Source organism: Sparus aurata, chromosome 18 (assembly GCF_900880675.1).
Source record: "Sparus aurata chromosome 18, fSpaAur1.1, whole genome shotgun sequence".
Lineage (NCBI taxonomy): Eukaryota > Metazoa > Chordata > Actinopteri > Spariformes > Sparidae > Sparus > Sparus aurata.
In genome coordinates, this window is record NC_044204.1 from 36643974 (window position 1) to 36656589 (window position 12616).

At 43.6% G+C, this 12616-nt stretch overlaps 2 protein-coding genes and 1 long non-coding RNA gene across 3 annotated transcripts; all 3 read left to right on the top strand.

The window, feature by feature from the left end:
- The first annotated feature begins 464 nt into the window (after nucleotides 1–464).
- Nucleotides 465–2896, top strand: LOC115568467 (cathepsin Z-like). The gene is made up of 6 exons (XM_030395763.1): nucleotides 465–626; nucleotides 900–1063; nucleotides 1759–1938; nucleotides 2009–2159; nucleotides 2332–2494; nucleotides 2640–2896. The coding sequence occupies exons 1-6, from the start codon at nucleotides 505–507 to the stop codon at nucleotides 2757–2759; spliced, it is 900 nt and encodes a 299-aa protein (XP_030251623.1). The 5' UTR covers nucleotides 465–504; the 3' UTR covers nucleotides 2760–2896.
- Nucleotides 2897–3673: 777 nt separating this feature from the next.
- On the top strand, nucleotides 3674–9087 carry LOC115568426 (uncharacterized). The gene is made up of 3 exons (XR_003981395.1): nucleotides 3674–3746; nucleotides 3825–3977; nucleotides 8757–9087. It is a non-coding gene; the product is annotated as an uncharacterized LOC115568426 (long non-coding RNA).
- Nucleotides 9088–9745: 658 nt separating this feature from the next.
- nanos1 (nanos homolog 1) lies at nucleotides 9746–12307 on the top strand. The gene has a single exon (XM_030397364.1). The coding sequence runs from the start codon at nucleotides 10029–10031 to the stop codon at nucleotides 10704–10706; it is 678 nt and encodes a 225-aa protein (XP_030253224.1). The 5' UTR covers nucleotides 9746–10028; the 3' UTR covers nucleotides 10707–12307.
- The last annotated feature ends 309 nt before the right edge of the window (nucleotides 12308–12616 follow it).

Below are 12616 nucleotides of genomic sequence, written 5' to 3' on the forward strand. Positions count from 1 at the left end.
TGTCATTGTGACTGAGTCATATTAAAACAAACAGCATGAGACTGAGAGGACTTTGTATCAGCTGCTTACTCACGCTACAGCTCCACTGTTACTAAATAGTTCAGTTTTTTTACTTTGTTGTCTTCCAGATGACAGTCGCTGTGTTCTCGTGGAGTCTGATATTCAGAGATCAAAATAAATACTGTCCCATATAAACGATATAACCTGATTATTTTCTGGCTCGTTCCTCTGGCACACGTCCACTGTCCTGCTGTAAATGCATCATGTTGAATTAACAGTTGAATCAAGACTTTGGGCTAAGTTTCTAATCTGATAGAATGTGTTCACTCCTCCTCTCCAGACGACCTGCACTGAAGCAGAGCTGATCCCAGGTGAGATCAATAAAGCCTGATTAGCCTGACGACACGCAGCAGGCCTGCTCTCTCTCTGGGTGTCGGTCAGTGGGGTATTTAAACCAAACCGGAGTGGTTTGTGGTGTGATGTTAGAGGCTCTGGGGGCATAACATGGCTCACACTGGCATATTTATTGTTATGCTTCTGTCTCCAACGGTTTCAGCAAGACACTTTTTCAGCGAGAGGCCGTCTTGTTACCAGCCGGCGTCCAGGAACGCCAATTTTGGAGTGAAGTGAGTTGCCTGTTTCACTTTTGGTGCTTTTTTTTTTTGTATGTGTCTATCGACTGTTCATACCATCTTATCACAAGGCTCCTACGTCTCTGTGATCAAATGCCTCAGTCTCTAATTTGCTGAGAGAATAAGGCTGTACTTCTGCTGCTGCCTCATTGTCCCCGAGATGCATGATGTGTATTTCAGTGCATGACGGTGTTGCTATGAACCTGCTCCCCTTAAAGATCTCATCGTGCTCGTAAAATGACTCAGACCTAAAATCCTTTCTCTCAGAACTGCACCTCGTCCTCATGAATTTGTGAACCTCGCTGAGCTGCCAAAGTCCTGGGACTGGAGGAGCGTTGATGGCGTCAACTATGCCAGTCCAACTCGTAACCAGCACATCCCTCAGTACTGCGGCTCCTGCTGGGCTCATGGCAGCACTAGTGCGATGGCGGGTTAGATTTCTCCTGTTCAAGCTTGTTGAAGATCTGTTGAAATGGTCTTTGAAATCTACAGCCATGTGTGTGAGAAACTGCTGATGCATGCTGTCGATACTTTTCAAAGGAAGTATGTTAATACAAAACAGTCTGAACTCAAACTTCTCTCAGAAACTTCTAGAAAAGACTCAGTATGAACGGTAACATTACTGACAAATGATCAACAGTGACTTCTGATTGGTAGCCGTCATCTGGTCGGGCTAAATGTGAAGCTTGATGTTGCAGGTGACTGGTGCTGCTTTTTATTTATTTTTTTATAACTACCTTTTTGTAAAATCTCCAACATTGATCATTTGATAATGCTTTGAATAACTAAACACAGCCAGACCTGCAGTCCCCTGACTCTAGTCTTCCTGCTGAGTTGTCTGATGGTTCTAGACAATTTGGATCTGTTGCACTGTCAAGGTTAAGAATTTCAGTTGTAACCAAAGATTTAACTTTAAATTGATGCAAGTATGTGCAAAGCTAATTCTCCTGACTTTATAGTTTGGACACTACTGGGAGGAATGTGACCATTTCCCAAGAACAGTATGCAGATAACATTTTGTGAGTGAAGAACAGATGGGAACCTCCTGATATAAAATCCTTTCAGCTTGTGCTGAGCTTTTTCAAGGCAAAAATTGCATTTTTTTGGGAACTTTTCTGCTTCATAGATCGCATCAACATAAAGCGGAAAGGAGCGTGGCCATCTGCTTACATTTCTGTCCAACACGTGGTCGACTGCGCGGAGTCTGGCACCTGTCAAGGGGGAGACCACGGCAGGGTGTGGGAGTACGCTCACAAACATGGCATCCCTGACGAGACCTGCAACAACTACCAGGCCATCAGCCAGAGTAAGGACTCCGTTTGCCCTTTCAGTTCGTTCATGAGACTTTCTGTTAAACATAACTTTTCTTTTCTCAGAATGCAAACCGTTCAATTCATGTGGAACTTGTACAACTTTCGGGACGTGCAACATTGTGCAGAACTACACTTTGTGGAAAGTAGGCGACTTTGGAGCCATTAGTGGACGGGATGATATGATGGCAGAAATCTACACTGGCGGGCCAATCAGGTTTCTAAATTGACCTTTTGGAGAGCTGTACAAATGACATTCTGTTTTCAACAATTTCCCCACAGTGGAGTTTGACGATGGTTAATCGCATCAAATATTCTACCGGCAGCTGCTATGAATGCCAAATCACTTTCCTGTTCTCAATTCACAAATTGACTTGCTCTCCCCTCAGCTGTGGAATCATGGCCACGGGAAAACTAGATGCCTACAGCGGGGGCCTGTACTCGGAGTACACCGACAGCCCTGACATCAACCACATTGTGTCGGTCGCTGGCTGGGGAGTAGAAAATGGCACTGAATACTGGATTGTGCGTAACTCGTGGGGAGAGCCGTGGGTGAGTCATGTAGTAACTCCATAGCCTCAGTCCCTGCATGGTTCAGTAGCTTTTAAACTTGGCATTTAAAAATTGGATGTTGGAATGAAATGCAGTGGGTGTGCTTGATTTATGATCCTAGTGACCTTGAGTTATTTCTTTTTAGGGTGAGAAGGGCTGGCTCAGGATTGTAACAAGCGCCTACAAAGGAGGAAGCAAGTACAATCTGGCTGTGGAGGAAGACTGCATGTATGGAGACGTGATCGTACCCACAACCTATCAATAGAGGTCTTTGGTCCTCCTGGTAGAAATGACTCTGTTCAACCCTCATGTTTGACTAGTGGCCAGATTTGCACCATTAAACTGATCCGTCATGGTCAAACTGCTCAAACCAGAAAAATAAACTGCTTTTGATCAACTGCATCCATGATTTTGTTTGCGTCTGACGGAGCAGCAGAGTCTGAAATGGAGTCATTTGGCTTTGAGCACGTCCTCTAGTGGAGCTGGACTACAGAGGAGGGACGCCTCTGGTCTTCAAAGCTTTAACAAGCCAGTTTTATGGTCACAAGTGTCCTCACTGCTTCCATTCTGCTGAAGGAGCCGTCACTACAGTAACACTGGTGTTGACTAAAGTCTTAAGACTCTTTGCCTCAAATCTAAAATGAGTTGGCTCAGTGCCTTGTGTTCATAAGCAATACATTGAATCAGTCATTTTCAGGGACAAAATAAAAATCCTTTGAAATTGTCTCACTTGCATCAACGGTCATACGTAATCAAAGGGGCGAAGATGAACACTTGGAATACAAACTTCATTCAACTATACTGAACTTTGACTGGCGATGTCGACAATAACAATACTTTGACTTCTACAGCACTTTTTCAATCTTCTCAGAGCACTTTACAACTCCATCACTCATACACTGATGGCGGGGGCTGCCATGCAAAGTGATCACTGCTCAGCAGGAGCAGCTTGGGGAGTTGGGTATGCCAGTTTGCCAATGGCAACAAAGTGTGGGAATGGACCCCTCGCACTTCCTGCAAACTGAGTTCAGTGCACCTCACATCCTGCATGGCCCAAATTCAGCACCAGCAGGATATTCATTGGCCTGCTTTGTGTATGTGTGACTGCAGCCGGATACGAATACCGTAGTCTAGCAATACATTCTACACCCTCCCATTGGGGAGAACTCCCTCATGAAGAGTAGATGGATTTGCATTGAGTTAACATGTAGGAGCTCAAACGTCGAGTGGTCTTCCACTGTAGTTCTAACAGGTCAGAAATGTCCAAGTCTGGATCACGGCATACAGATGGATGCTTTTTATTATGCTGATATGTCTCCTTGCATCTTAGCTACTCCCAGCAGGGCTGTGAGAAAGATGTAAGTGGAGAAGCAAGGACACACCTGCCTCCTCCGTCCATCCCTCCAGGAATGGAAGATCCTCCATGATGGCAGTGGAACCATTTCCCGGTCATGGGAGGAGAGAGGAAGCACAAGACAGCACCGTAAGAATGACCCAGTGTTTGTAGCAATTTGAATTGTGGGGCTCATCACTGACTACATTTTGGGTGAACTATTCCTTAAGGATTGGTACACCTGAGACCACATGACCCACAAACCTGCATGTTTTAGGTTTCTGCCCTGTGCACACAGAGAGAAAGCACTCAGTTTCTTTTTCAAAAAAAGTTGTGAAATTAACTTTAGATCTCTGGGGAACAACTTTGCTTTGGAGGTACTTCTTCAGAAATGTATATTTCTTTCTACAATCTGGAGCCGAATTAGCTTTTGCCTGCATGTATGATACAACAAGGTCAGGTTGCAGGAGGGTTTAAAGCAATACTGCGGAGGCTTTAGAGCTCTACACTGACTGATCGTTATGAATGACATACAACAACCCTGCTGTCGTGACGTTGGGACTCAGGTCACAGCACGACTGAACAAAGCCGCTCTCCTCCAAAAGCCGAATGACATTTGTTTGTTCTACATCTCTGAGCTTGATAAATAGACCCACCTCTTTTATTGACTGACAAGCTTTATTAGTTTCAATTCTGTTATGCTTCTGGAGCAGCATTCAGTTTAATCACCAGTTATCTACAGTGGCACACACAAACGCACACAGCCATCCTCTGACTTTATGTGCAATTACAAAGAGCCCATTTTCTTTCCGTTCAGCTGGGGAACAAAAGAAAACTGAGCACTTAGATATTTGGTTCAGGGGACGCAACAATAATAAAAATGCATAAACACAAGCTGCTATGCTTTGCTGCTGATATGGAAATGCTTCCCGTTAACTGCAGTTTCCATTCAGCATCTCTGGGGAGAACAAAGGATAATCAAACCTTCTGCGGCGCTGGTAACTTCAAGCCTCCAAACCGAGGCGAACCTTAAGCCCATAAAGCCGTGGCGTGTCCGAGTGAAGGCCCACTGTGAAAACAAATACTGAACATAATTTGGTTGCTCGATATTCTGCGATCAAGCCCCCACCCCTCCAGCGATCTTTCACGTGAAATCAAATTTGTGCTCTGATTAAATTTCCTGCATGTTTTCTCATTTGCATAATCACAAACAGAGCTCTAATGGCTGTGAATGAAAACACGTGGTAATCTTTGCGTCTGAGGCTCACAAAACAAAGAGCCGTCTTTTCTAGTGTGACAAAAAAAAAGGTATGAAAAATGCAGGCTGCAAATGCACATGGGCCATTTTCATACTGAGTGATTCAGCATTCATCTTCATTACAGCAATCGATATGGCAAAATGGATTTTTGAGCAATTCCTGCAAACCCATTATGTATTGTTTCAGTGATCAATATGCAGCTCTGTAAACACGGAGATGGAGGAGTGGTTGTTATATGAAAAGAGTATTACTGAGCCTTCTGGTCGTGCTGAGGCCTGGATTATCATCTTAAATAGAGTTGGAGGGTATGTCCACTTCTGAAGTATCTTTGAGCAAGGCATTGCAGTGATTTGTCTATGGCAGCTGCCTCTAGCAGCAGTGTAGGAATATGCAGTCAGCTTCCCTGTGTGTGTGCTTTGTGTAATCCTTCCTCATGCACTCGCCTCTCCAAGGCCACTGCTGAAAGTTGCCTCATGAAATAAGCAGCAGAGAACAAAAGGATGAGCAGACAGCCGCGGAACATCCCGCTGCTTCACACAAAAACACATTCTCTGATTTAGCTTAAGAGGTTAGAGACACCATATCTGATGTTAATCATTCAAAACATGCCCAAATGATGCATTTGAATTATTACTATGAGCATATGAGCAGGATCACATTTCTTCATACGTTCCACAGTAACATCCATCATTCATTTATCGTGTCAAATATGAATCCAGCAGACTTTTCCACCCGGAATGAGACAAATCTCATTTCTGTTTGCCAAAAACACAACACCTGGATCACAGCACAGAATGTGTTGATGATTCTAATCATAATGCATGAAGCAGATTAGCTCGACGAGATGGTTTAAATCACTCATTATCATAGCGCTAACTTCAGCAAAACGTGCATTTGAGCTGATTTGCATTGCATAATACATCTAAAGCACAACAGCAGAACAAATTGAGCTGTGAGCCTCGTGTTGCTAATCAGCCCACGCAGGAAAAATGATTTGATCATACAAAAACAAACATCTTCCTGAGCCAGCCTCCACTTTTCCCAATGATCGGTGTTTTTCAATGGTCATGCCAAAAACAAAACACTCACACAACAATCACTTAGTCAGTGTGATTCCTTAATCGATTTACAGCCAAAGCCTCCCTGCTGATGTTGTGCATCATTCCTCTGCTAATCTCACTTCCTTGTCCAATATACTCGTGCAACCTCGAGGCGGCCGCAGAATTAGCTTCAGTTAATGGATGAGTATTAATCCCTCTTAGTCACAACAAAATTAAGGAATAATGTGGCCATGAATATTTCAGCTACGCTGCAGCAACACAGGAATCTGCTCGCACAATCTGCCCTGGCTTGCAAAAAAAGAATTGGCGATCACATACATTATTAATGCTTCATCATAAAATTCATATTTTGCACCAGCTGAATGGGAGCTCGGAGTGGGAATCCAATGAGCAGTCAATACTATTTCAAACTAACTTGCTGAACAAACAGAACAGAGAGAAATGGACTCTAAAACATCGCAGCTCGTCGGAGCGTGCTTTTATCACTCTGTCTCCAAAGGTTGTGCATTCTTATTAGATCCCTTAAAAATAGATGTGAACCTTCCAAGTCAGTGAGTTCCTGCAGCCTCCCCCTGGAAGTTTTAATTAGAGCACCAGTCACTCGTGTTATCGTTGTTTCAAGAGGGCCGCTTCCACATTCCTGAGCTGCCCACTTCATCACAGGATCAGAGGCCCGCGATGAGTGCACTGTTTAGGACCACTGCTGGATCTTACCTCAAGAGTCCGGATCTGGATCAGCTTCTGTTACTGATGGAGAGCCAGAGTGCTCAAATATAATTGGCAGGATTATTGTCGAGACATATTGTGCATTTATAGACTCAGAATAGATCCCTGATAATGAAAAGAAATGGTGCCAGAGCAGCACATGATACAGATCCCTCTATGTTCATGAGCTCTCCACGTACGTACATGTAGAACTAGACGAGAAGACACTCTTCATGTAAATGTGCTGAAAAACACCCTGTAGCAGCCACAGCAGAGCTCTGAGGCACCCGGAGTGACTGTCAGAGGGTTTCTATGTTGTTGTTGATGTTTCAGATGAGGAACTGATTTCATACCTCAAGCTAGAACTCACTGCTTTCAAGTAAAGGTACAGCTAAAGGCAGCGTGGTCCATGTTGTAAAGCAACGAACAGCAGGAGATGTTTTGAATGTCTGTGAGGAACTCTACAGCCAACAGATGCGTCTGAGACAACGCAGAGAAGCGTCTCTCAACACGTGGCTGTCACACAAGATCAGAAATGAAGCAATCAAATCTCACAGCCTTTATACATCTCTGAGAAGAGAAATAAAGATAAAATATTAGAGATAGGAACTACATCAGGGTGAGATATCACTGTTGTGATTTGTGCATCGTCACATTACCATTTCATTTTGGATGTAATGTGAAAGTGAGTCTTTTAATCGACGAGGTCTGCCTGGTCGTCTGTGTTCACCGGACTATTAGTGACGATGTCAAACTGTCAAACTGTCCTGACAAGACATCAGTATTCCTCTCACAGGACTGGGAAACAAGTGGTTCAGGTACCAAAACTGATTCTGTCCCCTTTTTTTCCTTTTCTTTTGTTTTCTTTTGCTGTCTTGCTCTTATTGTCCTCATTATACATATTACATGTAAAGTCCTCGTAGATTTGTAACTGTGAACAGTCAAAACTAAATCAGACTTGAGTAAATGCACAACCGACTAATCAGTCTCACTTGGTCTGATCGGTTATGGTTGAACTGAAGCACAGAACATTCTGCCTCCACCCAGAAACAATGGAGTAGAATCAGATTTTCTTGCTGTAATGATTTTAAAAAACATCAGCAACTTCCAGTGTACGTTGTGACTCCTCAGAATAATCCGCAGGCCGACACCTCTCTCAGGAAGTCCCTCTGGAGACGTAACCAGATGAATGTGGACGCTGTTACTGGAGAGGAAGTCTGCCACAGTTCTCACTGCTGAGTCAGTGGAGGGAGTAACTTTTTACACAGTTAAAGAAAATAATTAAGTAGAAATCTGAGGTACTTCCATCTGATACTTGACTATAATTCCAAGGACAAATTATATTTTTACTGCACGACCTTTATTAAGTTACTGGTTACTTTGCAGATTGTGGTTAATAATACAAAATACAATCAACAAGTAGAATGTGATGTATTATTGGGGATCAAGATAAAACTTTATTGATCCAGTAGTGAAATCAAAGTGACTTGGCAGTGTCATCTCTCTCTGCAACACCAAAGTCATGTCAATATTAATACAAAAACTAAAATTCAATCATGCATTTTGTTCTGAGATGGGCCGTCCTGCTGACCGACTGCAGGAACTTGCAGTTGTAATAGAGTACTTCTGCACTGTGGTATTGCTACTTTTACTCAAGATCAGAGAACTTCTCCCATCACCGCTCTGAGCGCCACAAACACATTCAGGCCAGAGAGAGGTCAGATGGAAGATATATTGTTTTGTAATATTGGTGAACTGACCCTTTAACAACCCTACACATATGCCATAAAATGTTTTGTTTGTCCTGTAGCTTTACATCAGTTGTGCAGACTCCAGATGTATATTGTATATTATCTACATTATTCCAGCGGCTTGTTTGTGTGCTCGTCTCTCCAAACGACCAGGTCGCCTGGCTGGACTCACAATCGACTGATGACATGTGGCCGCTGAACATCAGGGTGACTTCTATCTTCCAGCCTGTGGCCTTCATGACAGGAGGCTGTGTGTGCAGCCTCCTTCACAGAGAGGAGGAGGAGGAGGAGGAGGAGGAGAGACAGGCAGGGTCTGAGGAGCACTGACCCGTCTGCACTGTGCTGCCCCCTGTTGAAGGCTGCTGGCTGTTGTGATGACGTCAGCACTGAGCTGCTGTTCTGACTGGAGCTTATGAAAGCACGTGACAGCTGAACACAGTTTGTTTACTAAGTTTACATCTCTGGAAGTAAACACACCTTTGATTCTAACTAGCAGATGTAGTAATAATAATAATAATAATGATGATGATGATGATGATGATGATGATGATGATGATAATAATAATCTTATATACTCTGCATGTGCATTTATGAGGAAAAACATTCTTTATTTTGCAAGCATGTAATAAAATGATCTTCATGATATTGTGTGTATTAATTGAAAAGGCCTGTCCACTAAACTCAGTCATAGCACGAGGACACATGGACACGTGAGGGATTGTTTAATACGTTTGTCTCATCTTGACTAAATGTGAACATAGTGGAAGCATGAGAACAGATGATTCCTCCCTGCGCGCTGATATGAAGGCTGCTGTCTGGAACAAAGGCCTCTGCTCTCCTGGCACACAAGGGGTTAAGGTGCGCGAACGCCCGAGTTGGCGTTGGAGGTATTTCACGCGCAGTGATTAACGATATTGATTGACGAAACATGCGGAATTGTAATGTTTTACTACCAAGGAGGAACAAAGAGCCGGGCTCTCCTCCTCTAACTGATCAGCAGTGGCGCTGAAATAATGTAATTAACTACAGTAAAGGCTTTGCGCGCGGAACGACCCGAATCATTAACTACTAACTACTTGTTTTAAGAAAATGAAAAGTGCCTGAATCCACAAGCGCCTAAATGATGATTGAGGTCGACAAAGCGCCTGCCCGCAAGAAAACAAGTCTGTCCAAATGTGGCTCAGAAGAAAGGGGAGTCCGCTTTCAACCTGATCACAAACTTGGTTTTGAAGGGAGAGTGCCCCGCCCTCCTGGTCCTTATAACCAGAAAGCCTGTTTGCAGGACGCTCAAACATAACAGGAACACCGGAGACCACATCGACGTGCATGAACCAGTCCTGGAGACGAACTCTGGCTACAAAGACTTTACGGATTACGCTGGTTGTTTCGCCTTTTTGATCGCAAGCAGAACGACCAGAAGTGGCCATGGATTTTCTGAATCACAACTATTTGAACGCGCGCAGCCCATATGACTATACTTTTAATTTCTGGAACGACTATCTCGGGCTGACGACGTTGGTTACGAAGAATAATAAGCTCAGCATGCCCCAGAACCCCAACTCCATCACCGAGTCCCTGAAAGCGACCCTGGGCTTGGACGATTCCCCGGCGTGTCCGTGCGTAATCGCGGGCGGCGTTGGAGAGAGCGGGCACATGGACTGCTGCTGCCCGTCCGGGAGCCCCCCGCCGGCCTCCATCCTGGACTTGAAGGAGCGTTTCTCGATACTGAGCCCCTTCCAGAACCAGCTCGGCGTCCAGCCGGAGCGAGAGGTGGGCTTCGGGGGGAGCTTCGCGGGGTTCGATCTGTTCGGCATGGAGAGGAAGATGCGCAAACCCGCTTCTCGAAGCAAGCAGGAGCCCAAAATCTGCGTCTTCTGCCGAAATAACGGAGCTCCCGAGGAGGTGTACGGCTCTCACGTCCTGAAGACTCCGGACGGGAGGGTCGTGTGCCCGATCCTGAGGGCTTACACTTGTCCCCTGTGCAGTGCCAACGGGGACAATGCCCACACGATAAAATACTGTCCACTGTCAAAAGACCAGCCATCCCAGCGACCACTGAAGGGAGGGCGGGCTGTGGGTGGTAAGAGGATGAAGATATTCTGAGCAGACATGACTGTAAAGTAAAATGAATTGCACTGAACAATTTCCAGATGACTGTTTTGATTTCGGCTCGAGCCTTTATCCAGTTTCATAAACACACATTGATTTGATCTTTTCTTTTCTCTCTAAGATCTCTTATATTTTTATAGTTCTTTTATCCACATAGAATAATTTTATGCTTTATACATTGGATTTATTTTTCTTGCTAGTTTGTAGTCATTTGAGCGTGTGCATATAAAGACATGTATCAATAATCACAACACAGTGTGAATAAAGTATTTTGGTCATGTAGGGAAACACACTGACATTGGCTAAAGGGGATGAATGTCATATTTCTACCAAGTATTTTTGTACGGTGAGCTAAGCTCGCCATGATCTTTTCTTTTCTCGTCTTAGAAAACCAAAGTTATGTTTGCCATTAAAGAAGCTGAAGAATGTGTCATTGATGAGTACTTGTGTCTGACTGGAGGAGCAACTCTTCATCCATCTGCCTGCCCAAAAAAACTCCACAACATATTTTCCAACTTGCTCCTAAAGTTGACATTCAATCTGCAGGCAGGAAGAAAAAAAGAAAAAACAGACAATGTGGCCTCTGTTTGGAGCTCATGTTCTCCGGGGAACATTATAATCAATTGTTGCCAAGCCAAACCTCTTTCTCCAATCCTATGTGATGAGATCTGACTCCAGCGGTCAGAAATGAGAGATAGCCGACATTTTCTTATGTTTACATTCCCAAATAAGGGCGACACACTGGATTTCTTTCTCCGTCAGGTCTCTCTCTCTTTCTCTCTCGGCCTCTGGTGTTTGATTGTTTCGGTTCTGCCTGACAGTGTTTTCACCAGAGAGCCTCTTCATGGGCAGTCTGCTCTGTGACATCCTGTCGCTCCCAGTGTGGGGCTGAAAAATAGCAAAATGAATGTTAGTCAGCAACAACATGTTGTCCCGTAATTTCTTTTTCTGAAGAATCCCAAAAAAAAGATGCAAAAATGTGGTGAATGTATGATGAAAGTGTCACTTGCAGGACTGCACATGTCTGACAGTTTTGTTTACCAAAGGAATTCATTGCATTGAAGAAAGAAGAGAGATTTGCTGTATTGTATATAAAGTGATGTTTATTCAGTATTTTAACATTACAAGTGACTTCAGAGGGCGCTACCTCAACAGGATTTTGTACTTACATGTAAAATGTCAACAGCAGTTTATTGATATAGTGCTGCCATTTATAATAAGGGTTTTGATAGTATTTTTGATCTTTGTATAACATAATTGTATTTTCATTTTGTTGCATTTAACATGACGGAAGTGAATTTCCAAGAAGCTATAAGCATTGCTCACCAAAAGGTGATTGTCTGTACATAATGATTATTCCCATACTTTGGAAAGTTTAGTTGTTCGATGTGACATCCTGGAGAGTGTGCGACAGAGTGCAGAGTGCACGGCGGACAGAAATGTGCCACTTTTAACAGAGGTTTTTGATTAAATGAATAATAGAAAAAGAAACACTGTTGAACTTTGTTATTTATATTTTACCACAATTTTCCTGTATGCTGCTGTGCAGAATAACAACATATGAATCCACTAGAGAAATAAAAACTTATCAAATACGTGGATCTACGTGGTCGTGTTCTTCAGCTGGTTCATGAGCCGCTTTAAAGGAGCTCTGTGAACAGTTCAGCTCCACTGACTCAACAAACAAGCTGAACTTAAAGGACAACACAACTTCACACTGTTCTACTTTGTTTATGTGTGGCAGACCCCGCCACCTTTCTAGCTTCAAACAGTGTTCTGGGACGTAGTTCTCCTCTGAGAACAGCTGGTTTATTCACTTGAATTCACTTCAAATGAATATGTCCAAGTTTGTTTTATTACCTCATTATTACTGGAAATATTAAAGATCTGAGTTACTTCTCCAA

Excerpts from the sequence above, each read along its gene's own strand:
- LOC115568467 (XM_030395763.1), top strand. The coding sequence starts at position 505 with ATGGCTCACACTGGCATATTTATTGTTATGCTTCTGTCTCCAACGGTT. Across the intron at positions 1,064-1,758 it reads CAGCACTAGTGCGATGGCGG|ATCGCATCAACATAAAGCGG; the intron begins GTTAGATTTCTC and ends TCTGCTTCATAG. Across the intron at positions 2,160-2,331 it reads TACACTGGCGGGCCAATCAG|CTGTGGAATCATGGCCACGG; the intron begins GTTTCTAAATTG and ends CTCTCCCCTCAG.
- nanos1 (XM_030397364.1), top strand. The coding sequence starts at position 10,029 with ATGGATTTTCTGAATCACAACTATTTGAACGCGCGCAGCCCATATGAC.